The sequence below is a fragment of the Acomys minous genome (genome assembly GCF_964271855.1).
Source record: "Acomys minous genome assembly, chromosome: 14".
NCBI lineage: Eukaryota > Metazoa > Chordata > Mammalia > Rodentia > Muridae > Acomys > Acomys minous.
In genome coordinates, this window is record NC_140496.1 from 102816485 (window position 1) to 102834195 (window position 17711).

Genomic DNA, 17711 nt, shown 5'->3' on the forward strand with positions numbered 1-17711 from the left:
AGTGAAAACAGGTAGCCATTCATACCGAGCTCTTCCCTTTCTGCTCCTCTCTGACCTGTTTCCAGATGCAGCCTCTCTCATGACTAAACTGGACCAACAAGAGGAACGGAGAAGCAGTTAGTTACTAATGTGTCATAACATATCCAGGGCATAGACAGTTGCCCAAACTTGAAGCACTATGTGCAAAATGTTCTCTGGGTGGAAAGTTTCTCACCTGAAGGGACTGAAAGCAAACATGTTTCCAATTTTTCTTACTAGTATGTAAGGCTCAAGTATTATACATAGTAAATTACTGGGGAGATAGGACAGAGGTAGGAACACGGTGTTCATTGTTTCACAGGCACCTTAGACTCAGCCAGAAGGTAACTCCAGGGTTTCAGCAGAACCGTGCTTTGCAGCACCTTTTTGTCACAATGCCATGTGGGAGCATTTTCTGTTGTGATACCATGTTGATAATACAATATTATGATCCAGATTTTCTGTTATGGATGCTCAACTTGAAGAGCCCATTTACTAAATAAAGTGGAACAGTAAACAGTAGTTCTGCTCACAGGCTAGTCTTCCAGTCCTACACACCTCATCTGGGATTTGGGCTTGAAGTAAGAGTATCTGACCAAGCACTCTTTAGGCAACTGAGATTGTGTCTCGGGTTCTGAATACTAATTCCTTAAGAACTGAAAGAAATATCTGACTAGGGGTTCTAAGTTTGCTGCATGCATTGTCCTTGGTTGGTACAGTAGTTTGAGCAGACCTCCCTGGGTCCAGATCCACCAGCCTTGATGTTCTTCTTGTAGGTTTCTAGGACACTCTGGATCCTTCTATTTCCTCATTTCCCCATACCTCTCTCACCTGCATTCCCAATAGGAAGCCCCAGTATCTATCCCAATCCCCCGCTGAGTGAAGACTTTCAGGGGGACATCCCTGTTGGGCTAGTGTCCAATTATAAGTGAGTATATGCCATGTGTGTCTTTCTGGGTCTGGGTTACCTCACTCAGGATGATCATTTCTAGTTCCATCTATTTGCCTGCAAATTTCAAGATTTCCTTGTTTTAATAGCTGAGTAATATTCCATAGCGTAAATGTACCACAGTTTCTTTATCCATTCTTTGACTGAGGGACATTCTCCACAGTTGTGTGGAGAGCAGTGACTGACTCTGACATGAACTCTGTTGCCCCTATTTCACAACTTCCCTTTGGTGGGGAGGCCTGGTGGCACCCAGAGGAAGGGTAAGCAGGCTACCAGGATGAGACCTGATAGGCTGTGATCATATGATGGGGGAGGAGGTCCCCTTCTGTCACAGACCTAGGGTGTGTGAAAGAGAGAGGGAAGGGGAATGGGAAGATACAAGTGAGGGGATAACAATTGAGATGTAATCTGAATAAATTATTTAAACAAAACAAAACAAAAAGAGAATTGAAAGAAAGGACATTTTGTTGGAACTCTTAAAAGTTTGGTGATGTTCTCTAGTTTTTTAAAGAAGATCTAGCAAGCTACTAGCCATATTAGAAAATCTAGCTGTAATGGCTTTCTGTTAAAATATACCAATACATACCATCCCCATCCATCCTCTTAAGAATATGTATTCTTAAGGTATAGACAATTATGAATTAGTGTTTGATTTTTTCCCTTCATGCCCTCATATCCTCTGATGTTTTCATTATCTCTGCTCTAACTACCCCCACAGAGAAAGCTTGTTATTCTTCTAGGTGATCTGCTAATCAAATTAGAGATCTCATTATGACATTGGGTCCCAGAGGAAGGGAAGCAGGAGATAGAGGAGAAAGCCGTGAATGCAAAGATCAAGGAGTTTTTGTACAAAATATTTGAATTAATAATGATGCTAAACTATGTGACCATTGTGTCACTTTAGTATAGTTACTATGTTCTAAACAGTGGGGACCTCGGGACAAAGTGGTCCTGGAGAACTGAGGCACCACTGAGCTAGTTGATCCCAATGACAGTAAACCACTGTGTATATAAACACGTAACGGTGTTCACTGAGCTGCCATGAATTCCGAAATTTTAAAAACTGGGTGCCAAGTGTTAGGTACATTGTGTCTAATGTAGGTTCTCACTGGCCTAGGATGCTCAATTTAGGATTTTCTTCAACCTCACCATGGAGTAAACTATGTATCTAAAAGGCTCAAAACTTGATCTTTTCTTTGGCTAAAGATACTCAGATGCCTCCTCACAATCACCAGGAGCATCACTGAGTCCCTATCCAGCTGTGCGGTTACAATGGCAAAGAGGCTCCATAAGGCAGGCATCTGAGTTTAGGAGAGTTATGGAGGCCCATGGCCATGTTACGTTGAAGAGCACGTGTCTCCATTGTCTATGTTCTGTCTTTAGTCAACTCCGCAGATGCTCTCCCAGCTTACAACCCAACCCAGGAATCCAGGTATTCTGTCACATCTGCATAAATACCTACTTTAAACTCAACCTGTGAAGACTGAATTGTAACCCTTTAGTTGGAGACTAATCTACAGTGATGTACCCACTTAACACAAGCCATGGTGCATACACTCAAGTGTCATCACATTTTATATTGCTTTGAACTTTAATTCCCCTAATTGTGGGCAAAACATATTTATTCTATTACAAATTGTACAGAAAATATAGTTCTGCCTTTTGCCTTATCCTCAGAATCATCTTGAACAATGCGTAAAGTAGTGAAGGGGAAGGGACTTGCTTGGATTACAGAGAGGAACCTTATTAGAATATGTCTACCCATCTATGTACTGTTTGAGGAAGGCAGATATACCCTCATCACTATGCAGAAATATACCTTATATGTCATTTTTAGCACACTGATTGCATGGACAGCACAGCTCCAAACTTCTACCGTGCCCCGCAGTTGTGGTTGAGTAAATGTGAAACAGACATTGGAAGTTGCTTAAGTGTTTAAACAGATTTCACCCTGGTCCACGAGGATACACTTAGCTACATGCTTTCTAAACTTGCAGCTGTTCTTTTACTGTCAGTTCTTTTTAAAGTAAGGACCAGGGGCACAGAAAAGAAGCTAATATCATAAAAATTGAGATGTAATATGAATAAATTAATAAAATATACTTTAAAAAAAAAAAGAAGCCAGTAGCACACTGAAATCATTTCTATAAGACACAACTGAGGACTGAGAAAGCAGTTTCCACGCCAAGTGTACAAAGAATTTTTAAAACTAAGCAAGCAGCCCAAGCGATAAAGACAGGGGGAGGGGTCGGGGTCGGGTGGCACTAAGAACAAACAGACATGATCTCAAGGTGCACACCTGGAAAGGAATGAGCACATGGGAAGATCTTCCATGTTACGCATCAGTAAGGAATTATTAACTGAAACAAGGAGATGTTTACAAAGCAGCGAACATTCAAACACTCTCAACACTAAACGCTAGAGCAAGTGTGGGGCAGCAATCACACACTCAGTTTTTCACTGTAGGGAAGCAGAATGGTCTACAGAGTGTGCGCTCCCTATCCCAACCGACTGAGAGGTGGGTGAGGAGGAGGTCGGCAGGGGAAAGGATTTCTCCATATAGAACAGGATGCCCTTAGACTCATAATCTTACTGTCTCAGCCTGCAACATGCCAGATTTACAGGTAAACTACACCAAACCCAAAGCAAGGTCTTCTAAATCTTCAATGGACTCACACTATACAACACTTTCCATTCAGATTTGATGTGACTAAACTTAAACTACTATAAAGACTCACTTAAAATAAGGGTAAAGAGCAATTACTGACCAAGTTCCAGACATATAAACATTCTTTATGATTTCAGAAAACACTTTAAATTTCTGAAGCCCAGAGAAATAAGCTTAGATTTGGAGACTTCTTTCTCCTTATTTTATGCTATATAAAATTAAGGTATGTGTTCTATCTTCCATCATCTATATTAAGATGACGTACAGACTGAAATGTTGCAGAAAACATAATATAATGTAGACATTAACAGGTGAGTAAAACAATCTAACCATTCAATTCACAAGCTTCGCTGTAGGCAGCATCTATTTACTTTGGAAAAGCACTAACTTTACCGAGTCGATACAGTAGCTAAAACAGGACACATGTGCCCACGTATGTACCTTTGAGTCATGATTTTGAAGGCATCAGGGAGGTAGCAGTCTGTGTTCTCCATCTGGAAGGGGTCTGCATCACAGATCTTGTCGTCTGTCCGACCGTAGTTTGCACTCTCGATCATGATGACGTCACTGCCTGGACATCGCAGGTCTATAGAATAACCTTCACAGGACAGTTCTCGTCTAACTAACCCGAATGGTAAGGCTGCTCTGCTGAAACCTGAGGAGAATTAAAACAGAAAGCCAGGCTTTAACTCAGGTGTTAGGTACATTATTTCAGTAAGGCGTTTTTGTTTGGTTTTTGTTTTGTTTTGTTTTCGAGACAGGGTTTCTCTGTGTACCCTTGGCTCACAGTCCTGGACTCAACTCTGTAGAGCAGGCTGGCCTCAATCAAACCCAGAGCCATCAGCCTACCTCTGCCTCCCGAGTACTGGGATCAAAGGCTTTCTCCATCACTGTCCAGCACAATAAGGCATTTTCAAGAAACAAGACTCGTCACAGTCAAGAAATGTCAGGAATCCATGTACTTACTCTTAACTAGACATCTGAAGGTTAGTACGAGATACTTTTATGCATCTCTACCTGAACTCATCATCCTTATTAGACATCTTAAAATTACTTTCAAAAGTCATTTTCCCTATAATCTAGTATAATCACAACTAAACATCTATTGTTGCGTAAATTCAAAGAAAATGTTAAATTTAATTGCCTTAATGAACACTTGTCAAGTTTTATAAGTATCTAAACATCTAATCAAGGAAAATTTGTCACAAGTGTGAAGGAGTAAGGCTGACATACACCATCCTTACTGTATCATTTTTAATGTACAAATCAATTGTTGTCAGCATTATTACTATCGAATCACTTTATCTTAGAAGTTCTTCCTAAAGTAACTAAAATGGTTTATGACAATGAAAATTCTAGAGGATGGTAACATTTTCAATTAATAGACACCATTTTAAAAGTGACATCACTAAAAAGATTGGGAAGATGAATATTCACAGAAGACAGCACTGAGCCAACCTACTCCAATAAACATCAAAGAGCAAAGGTTTTGTAAGTTACCCGTTCTATAAAATGGAGTGAACTACCTATTGCATTAGCTTTTCTACCTGTAAGCCACAAAGATGCTTAAGGGCTGTATGAAATTACACATGACACAACAGCTCTATGTGCCAGAAAAGAATCTTGAATGAAATCAAGAGGCTAGAATTTTAAGGGGTACATGATCTGTGCACTACAGGCATACAAGTGGAGGTCAGAGAACAAGTTAGGTAGTTGGTTCTCTCTTTCTACCTCAAGTGGGTTCCAGGCTTGTGAGCAAACATCTTTATCTTCTGAGCCACCAGTCCAGCCTAATCTAAGCCAAAGTTCCAAGCCAGAAATCCCGTCAATTAGTACCGGAGCCAATGGTTCGAGACAGGGAAAGTGAAGGGGTGAACATGTATGATGGAGAAAGACAAGGGCCCCAGCTGCACTAGAGTGGAGGGCTACCTGGGGATTAGTCACCATAGTAACAAGCTCTCAGGTGCTGCCTGAGTCTCCTTTCTGTTTTCTTGCCTGTCACCTTCTACAGCATTTCTGTAATAACCTTAATGTTTCGTGTTTGTATTTGTTTTGGAGAAAGGGTCTTACTCTGTAGCTCTGGCTGGCCTGTAACTTACTGTGTAGACCAGGCTAGCCTTGAACTCAGATCACAGGCCTCTGTCTCCCAACTGGGATTAAAGGTGTGCACCGCCACAGCTGTCTGCTTTACTACCTCATCTCTGCTTTGATTACTCCGCATCACTGGCTCACCCTCTATAGCACAATTACAGGGAAAAAAAAAACCCTGATAGATTCAGGAGAAACTCCTCCCAGTTTATAAACTTCAACCTAGAGCAGTGAGTGTGTATATCTGAGCAGTGGTAAACCCTTCTCTCTCTGAGCTGCACAGTTCCCTCACCAGTCCAAAGCCTTGTACTAGGTACCTCATCCTACATACACAAACAAACCAAACCTGGCTGCTGGACCACACCCAAAGGATCAGCACAAAAAACAATCCTCAACCTCGGCTCAAGCTCAGTTTTCCTGAGAAAACTAAACGTGGAACTAGACTTCAGAAGGAAGAGAAGCACTGTATAACCTGGAACACAAGCATCCTCATCCTCATGCCTGGGAAGTTCACCCTAAGGTCCACTGCAATATGAGAACACTGGACAAAAGGAGGCGTGTGCAAGTAACAAGGACGGAACGCGGACACAAAGCTTGGTGTCTCAGGGCAGGAGAGTTAGCTGGGAAAAGGTATAAAAGGTATTTTTCTACCCCTACAAGGTCAGATACACTTGACTCCTCTTCTGATCCTGTACTTAAGAAGCAACATACCTAATACTGCTACGTCTGTCTTAATTAAAAACATGTGTATGGCTTCACAAGCTCTTATTTATTTGTGGAAAAAGCAATGTGCAGATTCAAACAAGTGACATCAAATAAAATCTTATAGTGTAACCTACTTTAAAGGCAGAGGTTATTTGCAATTATAATTTCATAATAAAAGAGAATAAATCATATTATTATAAAATCTTAGGAGTATTAGAACATGCTATTAAAAGACTGGCTTAGAGCAGAGTTCACCCTTGGTATTGTTTTGTCAGAAACAATTGATTACAAAGTTGTGTGATTTCTAAGCTGTGCCCTTTAAATTTGGGTTTTGTCAGTGTGCAGGAATGTAGGTATAAATCTAAGTGAACTTTCTTCTGCTTGTCAAAGCAACTCGAGGAGCCATGTAACTCAATGTCTTGCTGTTCTGCTAACAAAGAGGGAATTTTACAGCCTACATCATAGTCACCCAAAACAGTCAAGCAAGGAAAAGATCAGCACCCTTTAATGACTTAGGAGATGCCTAGGACGGAATCACAGAAGGACAGGGATCAGGGTTCTTGTGTTTCCACTGCAAAGAACATAGGAGTTTGTTAGAGCAAACACTTTTTGCCTAAAGCTACAGTGTCTACTGTTTCAGATCATAAATCATCTCTGCCAAATTCTGATTCTTAGCTATTTCACTGAACTCCGTTGTTGCAGGATATTTGATCATACTGTGAACCCCGAAATTATGTTATTTATTGGAAAAATCTGATTTTAGTTGTGGTGTGGCACAGAACATAGAGAGGAAGAGAAAGTCAGGAGGACAGCTAGAGAGATGCACAGGAAGTGGAAGGGAGGGGCATTCAGTTTGAAGGGGGTTGTGTGAAGAGGTAGTTAGGGAAGAGGCATTCTTTCTGGGATGTCCACCAAGGAGGAAGGTCAGCTGGGTGCTTTCTCTGCCTCTCTGAGCTAGCAGGCTTTCACTCTAGTATCTGGATCCTAGACTTTATTGGTCAAAAAAAAAAATTGAACGATTGAGATTTTGTTAAAAACAACATAGCAGCATGCTCTGCTGGATCCATGTGACATTCGTCTTTAACACAAATACCTGCTAGACTCTGATAGAGGTCTTTTTGGTTTTCTTTGGTGGAGGTCACTTTGTTTTATTATTAAAGACAAGGTTTGTCTGTGTAGCTTTGGCTGTCCTGGACTCACTTTGTAGACAAGGCTGGCCTGGAACTCACAGAGACCTGTCTGCCTCTGCCTCCTACAGTATTGGGATTATAGGCACAAGCCACGGCACCAGGCTCACTGATAGAGTTGTTTGTGAGAATTCCACTATCTAGTACACGTACGGCTTCAATGAATGGTACAGATCATAATGAAAATGGTACTTGTGGAATTGTAGATACACAAACATCTAACACAGAACAGATAACGATTAAGTGCACTCATATGGAAAAAACAATGGTCACTGAAATGTGTGTGTGTGGTGTGCTTGTGTGTGTATAGGTGTCTGTGTGTATGATGTTTCTGTGTTTATATATGTGTGCATGGTGTGTTTGTATGTGTAAATATATGTATATATATGTGTGTGTACATGTGAGTATGTGTGGTATGATGTACGTTTGTGTACGTGTGTGTGTGTGTGTGTGTGTGTGTGTGTGTGTGTGTGTCTGTCTGTCTGTCTGTCTGGGCCTTTGAAAACTTGTATCAATAAATCCCTGTGCTTTCCTAAGTTCCCACTTTCTTTTCTGAAGAAATAAAAGTAGTTAAAAATTGTGTAAGACTTTTTCCAGGTTATGAATCTAAATGAACAAGATCCTCCTAATTAATCACAGCATTTTTTCTCATTGACCCACAATTAATAAAGCATTTACTCTACTTCTTCAAGCTATGGACATAGGGTATTGGTAAATGGGTGCACTGTGGTGGAACAATGCGGATCATTGAGTGCTGTCAAGAAAATCCCCAAAACTGTCTTATAAACTAGACAGAGTTCATACGCCAGAACGGCACTCACCCTCTGGATTAGCTATGGGAACCAAAGACTTGTGGGGAGGGAGAAAACACACAGATGTCAGTTAGCAAAAGAAACAAGCAAACAGCCAAAGCGAACAAACAAAACAACATACAAACAAAAAACCCAAGATCTGTCCCTCCCTCGGTCAGCTCATATCATTCTCGGAAAACTTAGGTGAACCTTGACCTCTGACACCTGCCCTGTAGGTCAGAACCTCTTCATTAACACACAAGAGTTTTTGCTAAGCAAACCCAAACAGGGACAAAAACATTTTCCTGGGGGAAAAAAAGTTGTCCCTATTTGTTCCTTACAGGACAAAAATCACCACAGTTGTGGCTTTCACTTCTTAATGTAATTTTTCCCTTTACACGAGGTCATTTTTATTCAGAAGTGGCCATTCTAGAATGTGTGTTCTTGGTCACTGAATGAGACCAGGCCAGAGTAATCTCGTGGTAAGATCTCAGAGCACACAGCTTGCAGCTCTATTCCAGACCCACGGAGTGAGGATCCTGGAGCAGAGGAAACTGGGAAACGTGAACAGTGATCGAGAGAACATGTGCCAGCATCGTCTCTGAGGTCTTTTAAAAATAGTTTTATTTCTCTACTGAGACCATGTATTTGTTAACTCTCTGTCATCATAATTCCTCTTAATTCTCTAATATGGTTTTATTCTAATCTTTGAACATATCCATAATAGCTACTTTGAAATGTTTACCACCTAAATCTATCATCAGGGCCTCTCTCTGAGGCGCCTTCTACTAGATACGTTTTCTCCCGAGTATGGGTCAACTTTCTCATTTGCGCATCTCATAAAATTATTGAGAACTGTGCTTTTCAGAAAATATCCTGTTGGCAACTCTGAATTTGGCTTTTAATGCCCTGAGCTGCTGCCCCTGCTGTATAGATCTGGGCCTTACAAAGATCTACAGCTGTGCCTCTTCCTTGGTGCATACTTACCTTGTTTTCCTCATTGCTCTAGTTTCTTAGCCTAGCTTCCTAGAGATCCCCGTCTCTGCGTGTATCACCTAATGGCCAGGCAGTGATGGAGCACAAATGTTGCAGAGAAGCTAGGAGCCCTAGTAAGGTTATCACACTCAGCTGATCTCAGTATGCAGGAGGCAGGGGGAGAAAACACCACCGAGGCCTTTGAAATCCTTTCCTGCCAAGGAACCTCCTGCCTCCCTCCTGTCCTGTTGCTCTTCCTGGCTAGTCAAGCATGCATGGAAAAAGATACAGCTCCTACTGTGTCCAGAAGCTGGCTGCTGGACACTTCAGAACGTATGTCTAAGCTGTCCTCTCAACAGAAACCACAACCAAATAGGGCTAAAGAGCAAGGAGGCACCCCCTCTGTTACTCTCATTGACAACAGCCTTGGGCTGTGGGTCCCACCCTCAGCTCCAAACCCAGTCAAGTCTACCTGACCCCAAGGCCAAGGCTTACAAGGGACAGTGTTACCCCACAAAAATGCTACCCGGGTGCAGTGAGCAGAAATAGGAGTCTGTGGTGGCTTCATGCTAGAGGGCTGTGGGATCCTACCATCCCTGGCAGAAGCTCGGCAAAGTTTCACAAACACATGCCCACCACTGGCTGTCAGGCTTTATAGTTCATTTCCACAGCCCCAAATGGTCACTGCTGAGAATTTTGTCTCAACACTGTCAGAAACCCTTGTGGAGATATTTCAAATATTTAATGGCTAAAGATCCTCCAAAAGCCATTATTGATGGTAACTATTAAGGTCACTCGCTGTCTTACAGAGGAAGAAAGGGGCTAAATAAGACTTAAGTTTCCCAAGGTTTCACATGCTGTAGCCATCAGCAGTGGGTCTTGCAATGTGCGCTGTAGTTATAGTGCCCTGCGTGCTGTGCTGTGCGCTGCGCTGCGCTGTGTTGCGTGCTGCGTGCTGGGTGCTATGCTGTGCTGCATGCTGTGCTGTGCTGTGCTGTGCTGTGCTTTCAGTCTTGGGGGAGAAAAAGAGTAGAAGAGGAAACTGTGATGGTCAAGGATTCAGCTAAACGGCCGAGTCGACATGGCCAACATCACAAAATCCCTAAATTAAATCCTTGAAACCACATTATAACTAAGATTTTTTTTTAAAGATTTATTTACTTATTATTATTAGGTATACAGTGCTCTGCCTGCATGTACACCTGCAGGCCAGAAGAGGGCATCAGATTACATTATAAATGGTTGTGAGCCACCATGTGGTCGCTGGGAATTGAACTCAGGACCTCTGGAGGAGCAGTCAGTACTCTTAACCTCTGAGCCATCTCTCCAGCCCTGATGTGTATTCCTAGCTGTACTTGGGATCTATTTTTATTTCCATGGTCCCCACTCCGCCCAAAAACATTCCAACCAGCAAAGTGTGATCCAATCCATCTTACAATGCTGACAATTGAAGAAAGAACTACTGGGGGGAGGCTTCTGTGAGGAGAAAAAAAAATCAATACTGCATCTCGGTGCTGCGCAAATGTGGATACTGCCAAAGAGCAGTGCTTAGAGTGAAAAGAACTGCTTTGCTCTGTTTCTCCTCCCTGAACAAATGACTCTGCAGACAGTTTCTTCTTTCCAAGCTGTAAATTGTCAGGCAATGACTTTCCCTGCTTTAGGCTAGTGATTGGAGTAAATGCCTCTGGGCAACAGGTGCAGGGGCTTGGGCTTGAAATCATCTGCATTTAGGAGGCAGCTCCCAGGAACAGCTGCACTGCCAGGATGGAAACCTGAAAGGTCAGACCTGGAATGCCACCACTGTTTGTTACAACAATAAGCATCTTTGCAAGATAATGTGGTGCTTTCTCAACAAAAAGCACATTTTGTTGGACTTGAAGCAAGTGACTATCGGCATTTTTTTCCTTTTTGCCCTTGTCTCTATTCAGACTTCTACACAATTCTGTGGGAATCGTGTGTGTGTGTGTGTGTGTGTGTGTGTGTGTGTGTGTGTGTGTGTGTGTGTGTGTGTACAGTTATTAACTAGGATATAAAAATTTCAATTCTTCTGGTACCGCTTTTCTTAATGACTCCGAACTAACCCCTGTTGTGGATGCTACTGTACATGCTGTACTCGGGTCCTGAAGATCGGTGGCTTCTGATTATCAGGGACCTCCATGGGACTCGGGGCTGTGACTTCAAGCTGTACTGGGACATTAACTCAGGCCACAGTTTGTTACTAGTGCTGGCCTATGAGATCTCTGAATTACTCCCATTTATCTATGTTAATGAGGTCTCTTTCTGCGATGAAAGAGTGCTAAGAGCAAGTATCAAAGAGAAATTAGTTCACTAATAGTTCAAAAGTTCCGGTTACCTCTGCATATGTACAGTGTCATCGAAATACAACTTCTAAAATCTCAAGAGTTTAGTAAAACTTTCTTTGGTTAAAGGTGGGATATTAGAAACATAGCTTCATATAAGTTTATGGGTGCTCAGCGATGTTTCAATTTCTTGACGACTCCAGTGTTTAAAATAATTTTATCAGGATTGGTGAGATGTCTCATTGGTAAAAAGTACCTGCTGTGACATCTAAAGACCTGAGTTCAAGTCCTGGGACCCACATGGTAGAAAGAGAGAACTGACTCACAGAAAGTATCCTCTTACCTCTGTAAGTTGTACTCAGACATTTGAGGCATGCCATGACATATATGCAAGCGCGCGCACGCACACACACAAACACGCGCGCGCGCACGCGCGCGCACGCAAAGGAAACTCTAAAACATCAAGTTTTCTGTGTCTATTAATAAACATATGATTTCTTTGAGGTATGTATGTGTTGAGAAGCCTAAATCATGACGTGTAAGAGTGTAAAAACTATTCACATGAGGCCTTGTTTTCAATGCTAACAATAAAGAAAAAAAAGTGCACATCGCCTGGCATAAGCACACCGGTGTAGAAAATATGAAAGTCTGTGTGTACAGGAATGTTACATGAAATGCAAACACAGAGATGTCAGGTATTCTTGCAAAAGAGAGCATTTGTTCAATTTACAATCATGTGACTACACAACTCAACACAGGGGCATGGCATGTTTTAGTTTCTTAAATATTATTACACTTATTTATTTAAGTGTCAGTATGTGTGTGCAGACCAAAAAACAACCTGTGGGGGTCATTTCTTTTCTTCTACCATGTGTATCCCAGGAAGGAACTCGGGTCTTTAGCTTGGCAGCTAGCACCTTCACCCAGTGATCTGTCTTGCCAGGCCTTCCCTTCTTTTGTCATTTGGGTTTAGAGTCAGTTGCTTATTTTGGATTGAAAAAAAAACTCAATTGTATATTTAAAAATCATAAAGTATTTCAAAAAAGTTTTCTTTAAAAAATCTTTATAGTAACTTAAGTCAATTTAAATCCAAAATGCTATAATTATATTTGGAAATATATTTCTTAAAACTACAAGGGACAAAAAAAAAGATATTTGTTAAGTCTTATTAATCATGGTCACTCTCTGGACACTCAAAGGTAAGAATGTTAGCGTTCTACCAGCCGTTAGTTTAAATATTAGCACTTCTGAAACCCTTTCAGTATTCTGAGAAAAGAATTCATTAGGAGTCCTTCAAAACACCAGAAGCTAAAGTACTTATTAGAGAGAAATTGATCCCACTCACTTAAAAACTTCTAAATTATCCACCACTGGGTAATAACTCACAAGTGTCACTAAGACACGGCAGTTTAAGTTATAAATTATGACAGGTTCAATCCTGAACTTTAAAGGGAAAAGCTCTTGGCAAGGATGTCTACCAAAATAACATAAGCCACAGGAAAGGCTGTTTTGAAGAATCTCAGCAATCAACCACAACTTCTCCAAAGCTCAGAGACACAGGCTTCCTTAGCTCCAATCTGCTTCAAAAACATTCCCAATGGGCTTCACGTTGAGGGTCGGTAGCCTCAGTACCATAGAGCTGCCTAAGGTGTAGCGTAGTTGCTAGAGTGCTTCTGCAGCTTGCAGGGAGCCCTGCGTCTGTGCCGCCAGACCTAAGAATTTAGGTTCTATGGTGCGTGCCCGTAACCCCAGCAACCCAGGAGGAAGGAGAATCATGCTCAGATGTATCAGCTCGAGGTCATCCCAGGTGACATAAGAATTCAAACAAGCCCAAACCAGTCCCAGGCTTCCCTGACACCAGGCTTAGCCACACTGCACCTACTGTGCCCTAGTGACTTATGATCAGCAGAGCACAACTGAGTCAACGTGACCATGGATGGACCTGTGCCTGGGTAACTGGCATGGAGCGAGGTGGCTCCTTGGAGAAGGGGCTCGTCACCTCACTCATGCTCTGGAAACCGAGCCTACTGAAGGGTCAGCAGCTGGAGACCAAAGCCAGTCACCATTGCAGTTGTTGTTAATTAGACAAACACAAAACAAAAACACTGACCTACTTGTTTCTACTCAAGGAAATAAATTATTCTCCACAATATTTCTGTTTCCAGCTAGCTAAAAGCTACTAAAGAGTTGGCATCAGGAAAGAAAGCTTTCTAGGTCATTCACTTTGTACAACTTAATGAAAGTTCTCAAGAGCATCCGTATAAGTCATGCACTGTCAACAAAGAAACTAGAAAATAATTACAGAATAAGTAAGGAAAAACAATTTGTTATCTCAGGTAGGGGACTGCCACCTCTCACTGATGAACAGAATCGATTTCACAATTCCCCTTTCTACCGCTTTGTTATCAGAATCCCATTAATTCTCCCACCCAGACATAGAGAAAGAACTATTTGTCCTTAAAAGCAATGAAACAAGAAAAGCACAGAAATGTGAATTATATTTATGCATCCAGTATGGTACCCCCAGCCCAGCAGACTAAACAAGAGTCCATTCTTTTCCTGTCATTTCATTAGACTACATATCCAGCAGGTCTCACAGATCAAAGAGTGGTCATATTTAGAAGGTTACTCTATAGTCCTGGTGTACTTAACGTAAACAATACTTTTTTTCTAAAATGCAAGGAAAAAAAGCAGATACCTACTAATCACAACCTAAGTGGTGGTGGTAGTGGTGTTTTGTTTTTTGGGTTTTTTGTTTTTATTTTTGTTTTTTAGTTTTTTGAGACAGGGTTTCTCTGTGTAGCCTTGGCTGTTCTGGACTTGCTTTGAAGGCCAGGCTGGCCTCGAACTCACAGCGATCTGCCTGTCTCTGCCTCCCACATCCTAGAATTAAAGGCGTGGGCCACCATGCAATCTTTTTTTTTTTTTAAGGTGGATTTAAGGTCGTTCTCAAGAAGGGCAACAGTGTATTCAAAGGTAGGAATTTTATGTCAATAAAGTTTTATTAGGCAGCAATAAACTCTCCAGGTGTGGAGCAGTTCCACCTAGCTCAGGGAAGGCATCTCTAAGGGTGCCAATTAACACAGACTCCAGAGTCTGTGCTAACAACTCTGAAACTACAGTGAAGCCACCCACGCATTTCTCTGCATCCCTAGCAAGGAATCCTAAGGTGGCTGTGGACAACAACTGCTGCCTCAAAGAAGCATCCTAAAAGACAGGGCTCACGGGGCCAGGTACATTCCCAAGGAAAATAACCCTGCCTTTTCAGTTACCTATTTCAATCATTTGTCCCTGAGGAAAGTAGCAGCCAGTAACTTTTTCTCCCATTAAAGAGTGGTGCAGTTTCACCTTTCATCATTCACATTTTTATTATTGTTGTTTTATTGTTCTTGTTATTATTACCATTTAGTTTGGGTTTTTTGAGAAAAGATCTCATGTATTCTAGACTGTTCTCAAACTTAGTATGTAGCAGAATCTGCCCTTGTGTTCACCCCAAGTGTTGGAATTACATGCTTAGATCACCATGCCCAGTTTAGTCCTATATTCCTTTTAAAAGAGACATTGTCTTGATTAAAATCCCAAAGAATATCTACCTTGGAACTTTCATTTAAAATCAATTAATTAACTAATCAATCAACTAATACCGAAGGCAACAGAAAAGTTGTTTTTGTTTTTGGTTTGGTTTTGGGGTTTTTTTTTCCTGCCAAGAAGAAGAAAAATCCAACAGGACGATAAGAGGGAGCAAGGAAACGCCTGCTTACATCCTTCCTCATCTAAAAAATTAACTTCTGAGACTCAGAAAGTGTTGGAAGGTTTCCCTTTACATGGTCAAAAGACTGTTTAAATTTTGATTGCTGATGCTACATACGTAAAAGTTTAAAATATGAACACTGACTAGTAATGTGTAGGTTTCTTTTGGCTTGAAGGTGGTGTTTGCTCACCAAGAGACACAAAGATGAAATTCCAGAAGGATAGTAGGGACTTGTGAGGAAAACTAACAAAGCCAGCAACATAATAGATATACACATAAAACACAATGTAACTACTGTGTGATCACCCTTCTTAGTGAAGCTACTAAACTAATAAAGGATTCCAAGACGTCCCAACAAGTGAAAAGGAATGCATCCCTGGGCTTCACCTCAAAAATACAAAAGTAAGAAATACGCACCATAAAACTCACTGCTTTGTATGCTAATTAAAAAAAACAAACATGCATTTAAATTTTAACCTCATTTTTTAAAAAATCAAGTAGAAACAAGCATTTCTTTATTGCTCACTCACTTTTCCTGCTATATTTATGACTTTAGTATGTCCTAAATCTTCCTTAGATCACTCTGGAATAAGTTAAATCAGTTAACAAACTGGCCAGAGGCAACACCCTTATTTCCACCCCCTGTAGAAAGCCCACCCAGTGTTCCCACCCCTACAGAAAGAAGCCACCATACAGTAACTTCAGAGAGAATTCAAGTGCTTGATGGGACGCAGGTATCATTTCTTAACTGACAATACAGTGGCTTTGCCATTGGGGTGAGTCTGGGTACCCTCTCCGTATCTGCTTTTGAGGTCTGTTTACCTTTTGATGAAAGGATGAATTAAAGATAACACTGACATTTTGTAAATCTTCAACATGATAAATTTAACCAGCCACCGAAGGAACAACACAGACATCATCTCTGCACAGTCAAAAGGCAGCGCGTTGTGTGTGTGTCGATCTGCCAAGCAGATCCATCAAGAACGGCGTGCAATATGGGGGCAGAGTCAACGGAAGTCCTCTCCTAGCACAGCGAGCCACTGCACCCTGGTATATAGGCTCTTGCAGAAGAGCATGTCAGCTTCTAGGTCCAGAGATTCTAACAAGTTGCAAGAAAATACAGGGGGAAAAATACCAGCCCAGGTCCAGGCAGTGTTTCTACACGATGCTGAACGCCTTTGCAGAGCCCTTCTTCGATTTCAAATGTTTACTTCCCTTCAAAACCTAAAGTACTTTTAATTTTATTCTTATAATATGGACAGACACTCTTGACTGAAAAGATCCTTGGCTTTTTTTTTTTTTAGTGTAAAAATCAGAAATTAAGAGTCACAAAAACAATAAGCTATTTTAGGGCTCATACGGGCTCACAGAGACTGAAGCAGCAATCAAGGAGTTCATGGTGGCACAGCAGAGCTGCTACTGTGACAACGGAGGGAAGAAACAGGCACAGCAGAAGAGTTACTCACTCCTGTCCTGTCAAATGCTGAAGAGGTACAGCATGAATGTGTCTTTACAAGTCAACTTCATATACAATGACTGCCTATGAGCACTGTATTTAATACTGAGATGCAGTAAATCTACAAATGTTATACAAATGATATACAAGTCTGGCCTAACCAATAGCTAACCCTGCCCCCTCAGGGACTGACAGAGAAGGATTACTCCAAGTTCAAGGCTAACCCGAGCAATATGGTGAGTGCCAGGTAGTCAGGGCTAACTATAAAGATCCTGTCTCAAAATTCAAGAAAGCGACCTTTTTAATGCTGGCAAAGATGGTGTTTAATAATTATTTATTGTTTAATACAATCACAATAGTATTTAATGATGTAAAAATTATTTAAAATTTTGAATTCCAGTATTCTATTATGAAGTTTTTGGGTATTCATTTTTCTCATTATATAAGAATATATAACAACATCAATGTACTTTTAGTCTATATATATATAATGTATGTATGTATATATGTATATATGACTCTTCCAAATACATTAGAAAAAAGTAGGAACGCTCAAGTCTCTCCTCAGTGAACATTTGATAGCATTTGCTTTGATGATTGATATTGCCTAATATTGAATGCAAGTAGGTTATAAATATAAAAATGTGATGCTTGGGTTTGAAGTTTCTCCCAGAGACAAGAAATAAGATCTGCTCATCCAAAGCCCAAGCAGGGGTATTGGAAGAATAATCGGATGGGTCAATGCATTCTTTAAATGCCTCTCATAAATACCTTCTAATATATTAATTTCATGATCTGTAAAATAGTAACTGAAGAGTTTGGT

At 41.1% G+C, this 17711-nt stretch overlaps 1 protein-coding gene across 26 annotated transcripts in view; it reads right to left on the bottom strand.

The window, feature by feature from the left end:
• ADGRL2 (adhesion G protein-coupled receptor L2) overlaps positions 1 to 17711 on the bottom strand; it is a 504554-nt gene that overhangs the window by 75131 nt on the left and 411712 nt on the right. For all 26 annotated transcript variants that reach the window (XM_084756886.1, XM_084756873.1, XM_084756880.1 and 23 more), the window contains one exon: positions 4077 to 4290. In XM_084756886.1, coding sequence (XP_084613012.1) covers positions 4077 to 4290 — 214 coding nt within the window. The remainder of the gene's footprint in view (positions 1 to 4076; positions 4291 to 17711) is intronic.